General features: G+C 40.9%; 1 protein-coding gene across 1 annotated transcript; it reads right to left on the reverse strand.

Annotated features, from left to right (window-relative positions):
- Positions 1–453: 453 nt before the first annotated feature.
- f13a1b (coagulation factor XIII, A1 polypeptide b) lies at positions 454–14,144 on the reverse strand. Its single transcript, XM_069672283.1, has 15 exons — positions 14,079–14,144; positions 8,990–9,213; positions 8,575–8,763; positions 8,226–8,474; positions 7,991–8,109; positions 7,811–7,918; positions 7,543–7,717; positions 7,193–7,331; positions 5,554–5,657; positions 5,170–5,258; positions 4,861–5,014; positions 3,859–4,134; positions 3,565–3,725; positions 3,284–3,420; positions 454–1,800 (listed from the first exon to the last, which is right to left on the reverse strand). Exons 2-15 carry the CDS (start codon positions 9,174–9,176, stop codon positions 1,659–1,661), a joined length of 2,229 nt encoding a protein of 742 aa, XP_069528384.1. The 5' UTR covers positions 9,177–9,213; positions 14,079–14,144; the 3' UTR covers positions 454–1,658.
- Positions 14,145–16,680: the final 2,536 nt, after the last annotated feature.

Consider the following 16,680-nt stretch of genomic DNA (forward strand, 5'->3'; position numbering starts at 1 on the left):
TTGTTTATATCATGAGATGTGATGTGTGTTTTCTACACATTACAGATCTTAGCATCAATAAGGAAAATGGTTGAATCATTAGTGGTGTCTCATTAAGTGTGACACTTTGTTGCTACTGGAGCAATCTCAGATCCCATCGGCTATAGTCTGAGACAACATATATATATATATATTCCCGTCAAGACGTTGTTTTCCGCGTGCTGCTTTGTTACAGAAAGAGAAACCGTTTTCCTGTGATGTACTTGTTATTAACGGGTCTCACCTTCGCCCTCATTTCAACATCATGATGCAGATTTGTAAGAAGTAAAACTTCAAGCTGTGTCCGGTCTGTCCTCAAGAGGAGAAGAAAGCTACTTTTAAAATGCTTGTTTGCTGAGCGGAGGTCGGATCGATCTGAAGTGTAGTCAAATCACGCTGATGGGAGCGTACGCCGCAGCCTGCTGATACGTGATTGGTCAATATTACTCGGACTACAAGCGTAGTTCAAACACACCACTTGCGTTCCCTAAAATCCACGTCCCTGCCTACAGAGACTACAACTGGAAACTATAGAGATTACTACAGGAGTAAATATGGCAAGAAGACAGATTAATACTAAATAGTCACATAAACACACACATAAAGGTAACATTTTATTTGGATGATATTTGGTTTTGTTATTGTACAAAAATGGGAAGAAAATGTGGTAATGTTTGATATAAAAAGATAAGAAGACTTCACTATATTATGATGAGCATTATTTTGAAAATCAAGGTAAAGCTGCTTTTATTGATATTACGCATATTAAATGAAACATAAGATCAAAGGGTCTCCTCTTATTTATATCTGCTGAGAAATATCACCAATTCCTGTAGTTTCGTGAGATTTTCAGCCTCTTTAATTTATTATTTTCTCATGGACCTGATCACACTTGCTTTTAGCAGCTCTGATAAATCTAATGTACGTCACTAACCCGGCTCCAAATGGAAGAAATTAGTAACAAAAACGATTCAAGCTGAGTTAAAGAGAGAGTATAATGGATCTTACTATGTCAGGTAACAAGAAAACAATATTGATAATATGCCAGGATTGTGTACGTCTTCCTGTCTGGTGGAATTCTGCCCCCTAGTGGCTGGAAAATTACCAATGCAGCTTTAACATAGGCTCAGTCTGAAATCCCGGTTTACTTCACTGATCCTGTATATATGCTCTTATATTTTATTCAATGTGAAGATGTTAAAGTTATGACAGCATGGCAGTTAATAACAAGGATTTGTCAGTGTCAGAAGTGTCTGCTCACAACTGAGTAAGTGTTTCTTTGTATTGAGGGTGTAATGAATGATTAAATAAGGGTGAGATTTCAAGGCAGCCGTATCTTTGTGCTTGTGTACCTTTGAGTTAAATTTAAGCTGCAGTGTGTAGATTTGCGCAAAATTAACTTTTAATTCGGAAAAAAATGATATTTTGTTAGTTGAATTGAACTTTGATGATCATAAAAATATCCTAGATTTCCCTGTTAAGTGTGAAAATATTTGATGAAATGTATAAATGTGTTACATTTGAACCTACAATAAAAAATGACTAATGACTTATAAACTGTCGTTGCAAAAGTACTGTATGTTTTAAGCATGTTAAAATTGAGCAGAAGAGTGATAAGGGATATTGGGTGTCGGTGATCCTCAGGCCTCGATGGTGACAGTCGCCTGGCCGTGCACCTGCCTGAGAGTCGGACAGTCCAGAGTAGCGATCACCCTGCTGGTGCCGGCCCTTTGTGGGGTGAAGAACTCCACCCAGACCAGGGAGGAGCCGCCTGGGATCAGACTGAAACCAGCAGGGGGGGTGAGAGTTAGATTTCAGCTGTGTCATTTTAAAGATATCAAAGAAATCAAGAATATAGAGTCAAGACCATAGACTGTATAAAAAGATGGACGACATGACAGCTCCTTAAAAGTGAAGCCAAACTCTCTCTACCGCCCCCTGCTGACTGGCTGCAGTATAGCTCATAAAGCCCGCCTCCTCCATGTTAACAGATGGGACATGAGTCAAACTATAAAATGAAAATACATATTAAATATGTATATATTTTCTGTCATTATAGTTAGCTCTTATCATGCTGATTTATGTCCACGTTTAGTTTATTTTTAATTAGTTATTTGATGCTGTCAAAATGATGATTGACAGCTTTGTTGACAAATCCGGCTCCTGCAGCCGATCTGTTCCTGATTAGCAGAGTGTAGGAGGAACGGCGAGAGGAGACGTAACTAAAACAATCACTACAGTAATTGAAGTTTCCGTATCTGTGAACTTTAACCTCAGACCAACACAAAGAAGCTGTTCTGCTGTTAAACACGCCGGCGAGCGGGATATTTGCTGTTTTTTCGGTAAGTTAAGTGTGTGTTTTGGTTAGCAAAAGTGGCTACGGCGGCTTCATCCGCCAATCTCTACTGCGCAGACTCTGGCTCCAAACGACATCACCATTGCAAGATGGCAGCGCCTATCACAGGGGCTATTTTGGCATCAATTACGTACAATGAGAGCAGATGGAGACGCGTCGTCCATCTATATACACAGCCATTGGTCCAGACGCAAAACTTCAATAAATATACGAGTCCAGCCACCAAATGAGCTTTGATTTGAACAGCAGGAATGTGTGAAAAATCATGTATAAACTGATGTATTACATCATTATTTCTTTAATACCCTTACCCTTACCCTTAGTTACCATGGTAACTAACTTTGCTTTTTTGGGTTGTTTATCAGGATATCAAATGGACATGGGCAGTAGTGAATAAAAAGCATCTGCCGAAATTTTGTACAAAAAACAGTCGTGTTTCATAAATGACATCCTGAAAAAGTCACTTTTCTTTTTTTTAGAGATTTTTGTACTTTTCAAGGATCAAGGATGTTTTTATTATCCCAGAGGGAGGGGCAGCACCACACAACAATCACACCAACAAGAAAGGGTTAAATAAGAAACACACAAATGGACACTAGTCACTTTAAGCTATTTAAAAGGCTGATGGCAGTTGGGACAAATATTTTAATATCAGAAAAATGTTTTAAGTCAGGCAGTGGATTTATTTAAAATGCAAATTAATAAAAAACGCTGAGAATTTTGTGCTTCACAGCCCACGAACGGATTTGGGGCTCTTATGTAAAAACTTGTGGCCCACTGTCAGCTATGAAACGGGAACTAGCTTAAGTGTATAAAATCAGTTGTAACCTTGTGTGAAATAAAATCAGATATGACATGCTTTACTAATATAAGACGAGCAAAAGCAAAATAATACACTGCAGAGCTCACCTGTAATATTTCAGCTTGGGCAGCATGAGCCCGGGTCCTTCCATGCGAACGTAGACGCCCTCCAGGTTGAAGGTGAAGGGGTTTGTAAACTCGACGGTCGCTGTCATCTCTTCGCTCACCTTTCCCCCTTCAGACACCTGTAGTACACAAAACGCACACAAACATATGTGACAAATGAATAAAGAAAAAGCATCTTATACCAGGCAGATTTCTACCAAGGAGAGGATGCCAACACATGTGATTGATTGATTCGTGTGCAGTGGAATAAAAGGACTTCAGACCGTGACGGAGAGTTTGGGATTGCGCAGAGGGACGACTTTCATGGCGGTGACGATCTGTCCGGTCTCCTTCACCTTCCCTGTGGCGATGAAGTTGAGGTTGGCCTGCTCCACCAGATGCTTCATGTAGTGCTTTGACTCGACCACCACCAACTCCTTCACACCTGAGAACACAAAAGCACTGCAAGTCCTTTTTTTGTTTCCTTTTATTTACATGTATTTTCTTTACTTCCCAATTTTTCCTGCTAAATATTTGTATTTCTGAACTTGGCATCTTGTTTTGAACGTCTCACTCACTTTTGTTGGGGCCGATCGTCACCGTGGTATTCCTGAACAGGAACTCAGCGGCGGTGACTCCGGTGTAAAACACCACGCTCCCGCTGATGTAGGTGTCCACGATGCGGCGCTCGTCGCTGCGGTTTATGAACTCCAGGCTCAGCTCGAAGTCGTCGCCCACGCTGATCTCCAGGGCGGGCAGGACCAGGTCCACGTCGGCCGGGGGAGGCTCGGAAGCCTCTCGTTTACAGCCGTACTCCTCGGCTTTCTCCAGGACGGTGCGCTCCTCTGTGCTGCCTGGATTGGATGTTGGAAATATGAGTGTTTAAACATTTCTATACTTAAAAACGCTTCCTGGTCTGCGATCACTGGCGATATAAAGACTATTTATTTGCTTGAGAGGAAACAATTCCCACCCCCCGGTAACAAAATGTCTTGAGCTAGAAGAAGCCTAAATCCTTGTTGCCAAATTTATGCCAAATTTGTAAAAAAACGAAGGACAAGTATTAACACAAAACTTTTGTTCCTTTCCGAGTGCCAACTCCGGCCAAACCAAGCCAGAATGACGCCAACTAGAGCTGATTTCCAAACCAAAAGTACCCAAGTCCACACCCCAGAAAGCATGCCAAATCTGGCAACCACAAAGGGACACATGACTGGAACTTTGGTACCAAAACACAGTCGTCTGTGCCAACACTCGGCCACACAACTACCTTGGTACCTGGCATTAAAAACAAATTAACTTAACTCTGATTTAGAGTCTGCTTGAGCAAAGTAATCCCTCACATTAAACATGAAAGCTTACATTGTTTATCTGCCAAACTGTTGGAACTTCTCTGTTTCCATTCCGATATTGTGTCCCATATAAATGTATTAAGTTATGATAGCTGACTCCGCTTAGACTTACAGTCACAGAACTTTAAATAAAAAGCACCACATTGTGTATTTGTCTCAGTCAGTAGCAGAGAGATGGTTCTGCCTCCTTTACAAATGCTGAGATCGGTGTTGCGTGTCGCCTCTGACCTTCAGGAAACTTGTATTGGTCGGTGATGTCACGGCGGGTCATGTCTCCTGGATTTTTGGTCAGCACCATGCGGCCTACGTGAGTCCGGTTCACTTTGACCGGCTCCATGGTGCCATCTTTACTTCGGGAATAAAACACCACATCGCTGTTGACCTGCAGGGAGGAAGAAACACAAGAGACACTTCAAAAAACACTTGAAGTATCCGGTATGGCTTGGATGGAACTGAATACGGCCCCTTTCTCAGCCATTACACATACAATAATAACATTTTAGATTTACATTGAAAGAAGTTCGACTAAAGACTCACCTCAGCAAACACAAAGGAAGCGTCAAATGGGTAGCATGTCTGCCCATGTTTGATGGCCATGACTGATGCAGGACCACATCTGTACAAGCCTAATACAGGAAGAGATTAAAGGGATTGCATTAATCACATTTTCTGTTGTGTGTAATTTCTGTGTAGATAATCAGATGATTGAAAGAACACCTAAAGTTCCCATGAAGTCAAAATTGATGTTTAAATGTAGTCTTGCATTCATCAACGCCTGCATACCAGTGCATGCCTGAGAACCACAAAAAGGTCTCTTTTTTAAAGATATTCTTTATAGTATTTTAGAGTTTGTAATTTCCTGGAAATATAAAATGTTGATGTCGACGTGCGTTCCAGTTACACACTCTTGTCGATATTTACCATCGCTCGTCTCCTGTGGGGTTGCATCCACAACCTGCCAGCCTCCAAAGCCAGTCGGGAGGTCAGGTCTGGCCATGTAGCACTCGTTCCAGCAGTGATAGTTCCTGACAATGACAAACATTATTTCAACTCCAGTTAGAGAAATCTGTTTGTGAAGATGAAGCTAGGGGTAACCAAAATCATGATGCTCTGACGTCATGCTCGTCACTCTACAATCTGTATAAGGCACAGAATCTGACACGTCATTATCATTTCACCTAGTACCAATTTATCATCAACTAAAAAGACAATAGATAGTAATAATTTGGAGGGAAATCTGGTCATATTTGAAGCTTAAATTACATACTTGATGACTCATTTGTAACTTTGGGTTAACAGTTAGTGTTGCCATTCATCAACTTACTAGCTAACAATATTGTTTTCTTGTAAATGGTACAAGAGAAAAGGCATGGATTTCTAAGCGTACTAGTAGCTAAAAAGTGGTTTAGGGCGCTATCGTCCACCCGGCACAAAGTGCCAAAGCACACAGCGCAAGCACTGCACTGCAAGCTTTGGTTTCCCTCGTTTCCTTAAATCATGATACTGCTTTCGGTTGGTTACCGATCTGCTGAGAAGTGCAGGAAGACGTGGACAAGCTCACCGCTGCCTTCACATACACCTGCTTCACCTCGGGGAGATTCCTGCTCGAGCCGCGCACTGGCCAAAAACTACTGAGACCGACACAAAGCTCTCTATACTGCACGCTCATTCAGACGAACGCTCTCTATAATACACAAAGACACACTCACACACGCAACTAAGAGGTAAATTAATTACCATACTCAAACATAACTACCTGTGGCACCGACAATCGTGCACACAGATATTAAAACACTGCCCGGTTAGTCCCATTACGCGGAGTGTCCATTACGCACGGACAGAATACAGCCTTGTGATCGAGCAGCAACAATAAGTAAATAAACATTTAAAGTCGACCTGTCTTTGATGGTCAGCATGCAGAACTTAATAATAATAATAATAAACACAAGATCCTGTCCATCTGGAGACTTAATTTACAATGCTGTGCGCCTCGTGTGTAAATGTACACAGCATGCCTCTTTTTATTTTCGTTTCTGTTGGACAGTGGGATCGTTTAGTGGCTTTAACATCAATCCGTGCTTCGACCTGTATCGTACAGTAACCTGTGTTTTTTTTCTGCGTGTTCTAGGAAACAGTGGAAAGAAATAAGTTAAATATGCTGGTCGGGGTCCGGTTTATTTAAGAAGAATGACTGAAATCTGCCGTGTAAATAGCAACACGCCTACCTGTAGGCGCACCTGGCTTTTAAAGGGAATGACAGCTGACACTCTGATTGGTTTGATTCATGTTATGCCAAAAACACGCCTATGAATAATCCAGGGACTTAGACCAACCTCTTTGCTCCTTGCGCCTCGGTTTGCGTCCAGATTGTGCGCCGTGTAACTAGCAAAAGTGCGTCGGACACGACCTATATCAGTTACCGCCATGCGCTTTAGACTGTGCGCCTTCCGCCGTCTAAATAGGGCCCTTAGTCTTTATTATTATGATTAGCTAGTTGACTCTGTTAGCTCGGAATCTATGCCCTATTGGTGAATGGTAAGCTACGTGGAAGATGAGTTACCAGATCGAATCTTTGGTGCGATTGCGGTCGATCCTGCCGCTCTCCTCCAGGATGATGTCGGTCTTCAGGTTTCCATCGTTGTCATGAGCGGAGTAGTAGTTGGTGACAACCCGCGATGGGATGCCCAGACAGCGCAGGACTACAAAGACAAGCAAAGAGAGAAATCAAAGAGTGAACGGACCAACTAAAAGAAATGACCCAAAGTATCTAAGTGTCAACCATGATAAGAATTGGAAGAAGTGCTTCAATGCTTCCTTTGCTTGCCTCCTTTAGTTTAGGATTAAAGGCAGTGGGTATGTACTGTAATCCCAACAAGTGTGAAGTTCAGAACGGTACACTTCACTACTCACAGGTGTTGAAGACGGCAGCGTAGACCCAGCACTGAGCGTAGCAGACGGGCATCTTGCTTCGTGCGTAGCTGATCAGGATGTCTGTGCTGCCGGTCCAGGAAGTGGGCGCCACTCCGTAGGTGTAGTCGCCACTCCAGTTCCCCACCAGCACTCCCTCATCATCACGAGAGTTCAGCTGAAGACATCAAAGACCAGATTTAGTAATATATGTATTTTTTTAATCTGTAAACCCTTTTCATGTGTTTTAGAGGATGAAATATCTTCTCACCATAGCAGAGGCTTTCCTGGTCACCTTGATAGGGTCTCCTCTGTTGGTGATGGGCATCTCAGACCGGTCCATGATGTACAGACAGGCGTCCAGGACTCCGAAGTTAAACTAGGGAAGAAGAAAAATGGTAAAAAAGGTATATATTAGCTGGAAAAGGTTCTCCATTTGTTTTCCTTCTACCTGTCCATAGTTCCAGTTTCTCTCAGAGATGTCGTCGAATGCACCGTGGTAGATGATCCCCATTTCATTCATCACACACTCCTGCCTCTCTGTCTCATCATCCAGGAACACAGCATCCTCTGAGGAAAGACAAAATGTCATGTAGATGTTAACGGACATGAAAGCACATCCTGTCCAAGCTCTGTTGTTCAATAAAACCGCAAAAAAAGCTTCTGATCGTGAAGCCTAAACCAACCTGCCACCCAGGGGTTGAAGAGGATGTAGAGATTCTGGCTGTCGTCCCGTCTGGTCCGACGGATGCCGAACGGCGTCATCACGGCGACGTACATGTGGTACTTCCCCACAATGCAGTTTGCAGCAGGAGTGACAGCGACGGTGACCGTGCTGCCGGAGGTGTTTGCGATGCGACCCTCCCAGGTGGTCAGACGCTCCTTGTTGGGGAAGACGGGAATATAGGTGCCCTTGCTGTAATGGGGGCTGGTGCCTGGGTAAACAGGGAGGATTTGCACTAATAGGGACAAGAGAGAGCCCAAGATCCAGAATAAACATATTTAAAATATCTTAATACAGATTGCTCGTCTCACCAATGATGAACTCCACAGCGAACTTGTCTTGAGCAGGATTGTAGGGGCGATTGAAGTTGATCTTCACCTGGAACTCTTGTCCACGACGGACGATGAGATCATTGGAGTTGAAAAAGCTGGTGTGGTGTTGCTCCTTGTTGATCTCATTCGGCCTCTTCATCATGTCAACGTCGAAGATGTCAAGAAACTCTAAAAGGACGGACAGGAAAAGAAATACAGAGAGAGAGAGAGAGACAGAATGGACGATCCACAAAATAAGTGAGTTGAGCAGCAGGACGTTCAACTTAAAAGACTTTAAGTAGGATAATCTCATGTTTGTAAGTGCAGACACTAAAAATATGAGGTTGAATTAACTTCATCAAGTTTGATAACAAAACATTTGTCTGTTTGTTTGTTTTACAGTGCACTTCCTCACCAGTCAAAGGTGGGAATCCTCTCGGGCCAGGTAAACCAAAAGGCTCAAACTCCGGTACGTCCGACGTGTCAGAGTTTGAGCTGGCGACGGGAACTGCAGAACGTCCGCGGCTCGTCACTTTGGGCGGGGGGCCGGAGGGAGCAGGTGGGGCTGAGGAGGGGGTCACGGTGGCTCCTTGAACAGACATGGTGGTGATCGTTCAGGGTGGATGATCTGATGCAGGACTGTAAGAGGAGAGTGGAGGAAAAACACTTATATTTCACTCTTACTTCATGCAAAGATTTTAGTTTTTGCTGCATTATTAAAGTGTACTTGAAATAATATTTTTACAGTGCAGTTTTTAGAGGCTGAATTCCCATCATGCTCAGTTGTTTTCTGCATAGTGGGAGAGCTGTTTTCAAACTCATCTGCTGTACATCTGTGAAAAACTGGAGCCATGCCAGAGTGTGTGTGTGTGTGTGTAAGGGGGGGGGGGGGGGGGGGGGGCAAAAACTGGGTACAGATGGTTCCACTGCAGTATATGGAGGACCCCTCTTATATGCAAGCCTGCAAGTCCCCTCTTGGCAACTTAAAAAAAAAAAAAAAATTAAAACCACATTGAAGTTATATTAAATAAATAAGGCTTAAAAGTACATTTTCTGATGTGTTTTTGTTTATATTAAAATGACCAGAAACAGAAGTCCTCTCTTGGTCAGTGTTAAACGATAGTGCCCTGTTGGTAAGGTTGGTCAGTATGTGTGTGTGTGTCCTTATCCCTTTATTCAGGAAGAGAAGAAGTTGCATTTGGAGAAGCCGTTTAAGCAAAGTGAAAGTATATTTTATCTTGTGAGTGATGTTACACACATGGAAGTGGTTCGTGTGTGCGTGTGTGGATAAGAAGTGGGCTGTACTGCAGGATATGGAGGTTCCCTCTTAGATAGGTGGATCACTCAAACCATCAAGTCCCCTCTTGGCAACTTTATTCAAAAAAATTAAAAAACACAAGAATTATATTATGGTTAGAGACCAGATCTTTTTTTGTTCATTTATAAATGACTAGAAACAGAAGTCCTCTCTTGTTCACTGTTTAACTATAGTCCCCTGTTGGTATGATAGACGAGTATGTGTGTGTGTGTCTGTGTCTGTGAGCATGTGTCTTTGTCCTTTAATTCAGCAAGACAAGAAGAAGATGTTAAGAAAAGATGTTCAATTTGGAAAAGCCGTTAAAACAAAGCCGAAAGTATATTTTATCTTGTGAGTAATGTAACACACATGGAAGTGGTTTGTGTGTTTGTGCGTGTGTGTGTTGGGGGTGGGGTTTACAGACACTCCTCTTCCTGTAAGATGCTGTTTAACAAAGACACTTTTAGTGTTTGGTGATTCATTTAATTTATCATTGTTTTTATGGTAACAAAAAGAGAAAGACAAGTTTAAACATAAATCAGGACCATAAAAACAAAAATGTACTCTAATTAGAACTTTGAAATAATTGAGTCACTGTTTTTGGTTAGTGAGGGAAACCACACTGAGTCTTACTGTCATGTATTTTAGTGAAAACATGAATGTTAGAACCAAATAAGAACCAGCTTTAATAAGTTACAGAACAACAGAGCAGTTAATCTCAATTTAAGACGCAGTGAGACGATTACCGAATCATGCATTACCTCATATTATACAGTCAAAGTGAAAAATTAGTAATACTACTTTTAAAATGAATTAACTGAGCAGCAGTACTGATCACAATACGGAAGTATAATTAAAAGTATTATATATCAAGTTGTTCTATTAATGGTAGTAGTTAAGAACCTGAACTAATAACAGGAAATGTGTACAGTATGTACGAAAAGAAATGCTCTTATTGTCCCTTTTTTGAAGGTTCTGCAAAATAATTTGTGGTTAAATATGAATATTTCAGTGTTTTTTTTGTCTATATGGAAGAACATATTTTGGGTTTTGGAATTTAAAGGAAATTCAAGCCTTTATTTTGAAAATATCCACAACTGACTGACATTTTATTGACATTTTATAGGATAATCAATGAGTTGAGTAAAAAAGATAAATAATCAGAAATGAAAATGCATCAATAATGTAATAATAGGCATATTGGGGGAACTGGTTTGGCTCAGTCAGTGGAGCAGGGGCAACCGTCCTTGCCGCAGCTTCTGCCGGTTCGACTCCCGCCCTCGTCACTTAGCTGCATATCATCCCCCTATCTCTTCTCCCAATATTTCCTGCCTCTCTTTAGCTGTCATATTAATAAATGCCAAAAAAACATTAAATTTAAAAAAAAGCATTTAGGCGGTTACTGTGAGCACACCAACAGTACCTCTACAATACAAGTAGTAGCAGTAGTACCAGTGTAATATTACAATGATTAATAGAATAGATTACAAGTATGAATAGAAGTACTCTTATTGTCCTTTGTTTGGGATATGGACAAAACGTTGTGGTTTAAAATTTATATTTCAGTGTTTTTTTGTCTGTTTAGGGATGAATACATGTTGGATTGTGGACGTTTGAAGCCAGGACTTTTTCTGGTATCAAACCAGAGAATTAATCAATTCATTGAGGAGAACAGATTAATGATTAATAATGAAAACAGCCATTAGGTGCAGCCCTAGAAGTGATAATGTAATAATGATTAAAAGAAAATGGTAGTGGAGGTGGCATTGAGTTTAATAGTTCTAGTATTAGTTGTTGTCATTTTGTCATTTTTAAAGACAATTAGGACTTTGTTAAAGTCACCAAACAAGTTATTTAATTCATGGTAAACCAGAAGTGTTAAAAAATACTGTTAAAGAGTCTATAAAGGTGGAAACTAATAAACAGTAAACAATAATAATAATTAATAAATAAATAAATAAAACAAAACATAACAAACCACTTTTCAAACTCAGCCCTGGGTGTGATGTAAACAAAGACGCTCAGTGTGTTCAGAGTGACTCATTCAGTCCACCGAATTTGAAACAGAACTAAAATAACATCACCCCTCAGCGCACATGGGGTCCACCTAAAACCTGCTGGACCCTGAACCTGTCAGAAAGTTACAGCCATGAGGATTATGTAAGAATGTGGTAAAGCTGATTTAACCTTTGAATACACAACCTCTGTTTTCGTATGATGCGAGCAGCACGGTGTGTGGAGTCTGTGGTACAAGCACCTGGCTGAGAATAAGTGTCTGTGTTGCATAACGTGGGCGTGTGCCGGTCCAGGGGAGAAGTTGGGGCGACGTTTTGGTTGCATGAGTCATCATATAGAGCACAGTGAAAGCTCTGTTCTCACCTTCAGACGTTCTCACCTTCTGCAGACTGCAGAGGTGGGAAGAAACTAAAAACTATTCACCAAAGTACATTTATAGGTTAGTATCCCTGTTTTATGGGAAATACTGTATTTTTACTCCACTTCATTACAGATAACATTACTGGACATATTTGATAATAAGGTTTTACGTGGAGAAGAATATGATATAATCATAATATGTATTATAGTACTTTAAACTTAGCTATAATAAAGTAGCAAAGGAGGCTTTAATCCCTCCTCTTCTACGATTGGACTCTTGCTCTCTCAGCTGCTGTTACTGAGTTAGGCTCTTATCATGACGAGGGGAAGGTACACAAGTAAAGCAAAAAACAGCCTTTCTGCTGGACTTTTATGGTCTTAACACCAACTTGTACGAGCGCAGATTGGCGTGGCGGTTTGTTTTACATGCATATCAGTGAATCTGCGCAATTTTGGTACCACTTAAGTGTTGAGGGGGGACGTACGAAACACTAAGTACCTCTGTGTTGTCATATTAGTGCAAAAGCATTTCATTTCAGTATTTTTTCTATTCCAGCTCAGGTTTGCACTGTATCTACCTGCATATCTCAAATAGTAGAACTGTTCTCCCCTTAATTCAGTATCATGTCGGCCTTAAAAAAAGTGGGTGGGGTGGGTGCCTCTTTTGGCTTGAGCCCCTGTCCCCAAAAATGTCCGTGAACGTCCCTGTTAATAAATGTTTGAGGCACTTTTGGAAGCAATATTTGAAGGTTGAGACTGAGCTAATGTAAGGTACTTTTTGATCAAAGATTAATTTAGCAAAGTAACTAGCTACTGAAGATAAAAGTTGTACATTGCACAGTACAATATTTTCCTTTTTGAAATCTCGAGGAGTAGCAGTATTTAGTAACATTTAACGGTTTCAGACATAGAATTCTTTGAGTTACTTTACCCTACTCCATGTAGGTGACCTAAAACTTTTTGCACACACATATGTGTCAACATTTCTCAAATGTGTGTTAACAACATGAGAAAAACCTCCACACATGTTCACCAGCAGAACTTAGCCTAATTGCGCTCTGGGTGGGGACGGGGAGGGTTTGAGCTCACCATAAAACTCTCTGCAAAGACTGGACTGTCTCCAGTTAATGGACCAAGTTTTGCATGTTTAATATGACTTTACAGTCATGTTTCGAAAACACTTCTTTCATTTAAGTATGAGTTTTTCATTTATAAATGTAGAGACCACGGTTCTTTGTATTTTTACTGTCCCAGAGAAAAAAAACACAGGTTTAATGGACCAAGTTTGAGGAAAAATGTGAATGGACTTGGACAGCTTGGAAACTTTCCTTGAACCTTTCCAGGATTTTACACTTCTTTCATTTGAATTTGGGAAGTTTTAACATTTATAAATAAGGATGCAAACTTTTTAATCCATCCATACTGTTGATAATAAGACAATTATTGAATTCAGGCAATAAAAGTTGGATTAGTGAGTCAACTGTTTCTGCTAATGTGGGTAGGGATGCTGGATAATTGAGATGTAACTTTTTCATCAATAATGAAACAATGATAAATGCATAATGCAATTTATAAAAGACATTGTTTGAGTTATTCAGACTTGTTTGTTTCACCAAAACAGATTAAAGATTGCACAACATCTGCAGCACTAAATTACTCTCACATGTATCATCTAATGAATTTGCATCATCACATCTGGAAAGAATAAACAAGGTTACAAAGCTGCAGAGGAATTTCTGCTCTATATAACAAAGCAGACATCATAATTATGACAGCATTATTATTATCTATAAGTTAGTAACAGAGTAAGTTAAATGCAGAGTGGGAGTACCTCAGATGAAGGTGGAGAAGCTGCTGTTGGCTGGAGTCGCACTGCTGCTGCTGCTGCCGCTGCCGCTGCTCCGTCTTAGGAGGCTTCTGCTCCTGCTTATAAACCCTACAGGGGAGAGGAAGAGCTACCATGTGTGTCACTGTGTGTGTGTGTGTGTGTGTGTGTGTGTGTCACTGTGTGTGTCACTGTGTGTGTGTCACTGTGTGTGTGTTAAACTTTTGCAGGGATATAGTGTTGTGTAACTGGTCAGTCAAACTTAGGATCAGGATGAGGAATCTACCGTCTGCGTACAACCCACAGCTGGATGGAGCTTCATAGAGATAAAACCACAGAGGGATTTTTACTCTGACGTTTGCAGCCGTCAGTTGGTACAAAGTTTGATACAAGAGAGATAAATTTTTTTCACCCTAATGCATTTTTATTGGCCGAGCTCCAGAGTGAAATTTGATTGAACAGCTATTGGATTAACTGCGATTAAATTGGGGGACATTCGTGCTCCCTGGAGGATGGATTGCAAAAACTTAGATTATCTCTCTGTTTAACATCTTGCGCCACCATCAACTTAATTTATCCTGTTGATGGGTACATGACACCTGCAAACTAAGCCTGAGCTTTGCTTCATGTTTTGCGCAAGTAGCAAATGTTAGCATGCTAACATGCTAGATGTAGAACATATAGATGTAGCCATTTGGTTTAGAAAGTGAAGCCAATGTACTAAGTGTCTTAAAACTGTGTCTTCAAACAATAGAAGGCTGCAAAAAGAAGTCTGTGAGGAAATGACCCTTTATATTTATGGTCTCAATCGCTAGTTCATTTATAGATGATAAAGCATGGTATTCTGTAGGGCGTGGCTACCATGGCGACTTGTCAACCAGCAGGAATGTGTATCCCCCTCTTATCTAAATATGTCACTTGTATTATTTTAGTGTTTTCTAATAATTCCTGTTTTTCCCGCCAAAAGTTGCAACAGTGCATTGATGTCTATTTTGAATTGTTTATATTTGGGTCGTGTTGACTTTAACATTGTTTGTCTTGTTTATTTCAGGCTTGATGAGAATATGGTCTTAATTTAGTCTCTCTTGTTAGTCCAGCTACTTTTGCAAGTGGGTCACGGGTGTGGTTGGTGCGCATGGAGTGCATATTTTGGAGTGTGATTCTTTTATTTGCGGAGTCGGTTTTGGTTTGTGTTATCTTTACACAGGTAGGATAATCCAACTGCTCCACTTTCCCTTCTCTCTCTCTGGTCTTAATCTCTGTTCTAAATTATCTGCAATTTCCGTAAATTAAGCCACACTGACTGTTGTTGCATCTTTACTGAAGCCCCCCCTCCCTTTGTTAATCCTTGTTTACAATTAGAGTTTCACTAATAAGCACTTGTTTGTTGGATTCATGCCCAGATTGTGATGAACGACATGAATAAAGCTGGCCTGCATGGAGCTAATTCTCCACCACAATTGGCCAAGCTTGAATGGCCCACTCATGGAAACATTACTCCATAACTCCATGGCACCTCTAATGGTCAAACACACCACAGGGTGCCTTTCACTCATCTTGCCAAATGGCGAGATTTTGGGGGTTGTTGGCTCACAGTTGGTCTTCTAGTGCCAGAAAGCAGCCGATTGTGCCAACAGTGAGTCTCAAAGGCTTAAATCTGGTTGCAGGTGTTAAACTACAAGGACTATTTCTAAGTTTTTGTAGCTTTTAATGTTGCATTTTATTAATTTTGTCACTTCAACTGTTAGTTTGTCCATTTCTACTGCTACACTCCCAATGACATTTCTATATAAGCCCAATAATTTGTTGGGTATTCCAACCAAATTGGTACACACTGGCAGCCATGTTTCATGCTACTCTGCCTCAGTTTGCAAAGCATTCTGGGAACTTTCTTCTACCACTTCTTTTAAATCTGAAAACTCTTCATTTGGACGGCGGTTTGGAGGCAAGCGACTACTTTTGATGCTGAAAAATCAAAGTCCCAAAAAGTGCAGTTCACAGATTGGCCACTTGGGGCTGGCTCCAAAGGGAGCCAATGCCCATTAGAACCCATATTAAAGCACACAACTTTACAGCAGAATTGAGTTGAGGTCTCTAAAGCTCATATCTTACTACACCTCAATCCCCAGAACAAGTAGGACACCCAAAATCCCGTGGTAGCACACAAAATAGAGGATTAGGGCCATTATTGCCCCCATTATTCCTCTCACTACACTGTTCCTGCTTCTACTTCCCTTGGTAGTATTTCTCCTACTTCCTTTGAAACTTCTAGCTTATAACTTGGAACACTTCCTTCATTTACTCAAGCCTATACACAGGTGTATTTTCCATGTTGGCGCTCATACTGTAGTAAAGGGTAATAAAGAGAAAGAAATGAGTACAAACAACTGCTAAAGAGCCAGTGAGCCACCGCATTGCTAATGCCAATATATCCTTTTCATTTCTTTGTTAATGCTGCTGCCATGAGAGAGAATTTCCATCACTACAACCCAAAACAAGAACATAAAAACCAAGTTCCATCTCAAGCAGAAAGATGTTTTTAAATGATTGAAAAAGAAACTTTATCAGAGGCCAAACCTCACTTCTAAACTGTCCAAATACAAGTCAG

Source organism: Semicossyphus pulcher, unplaced genomic scaffold, assembly GCF_022749685.1.
Source record: "Semicossyphus pulcher isolate SPU_LCO1_2020_fin unplaced genomic scaffold, fSemPul1.0.p SCAF_21, whole genome shotgun sequence".
NCBI lineage: Eukaryota > Metazoa > Chordata > Actinopteri > Labriformes > Labridae > Semicossyphus > Semicossyphus pulcher.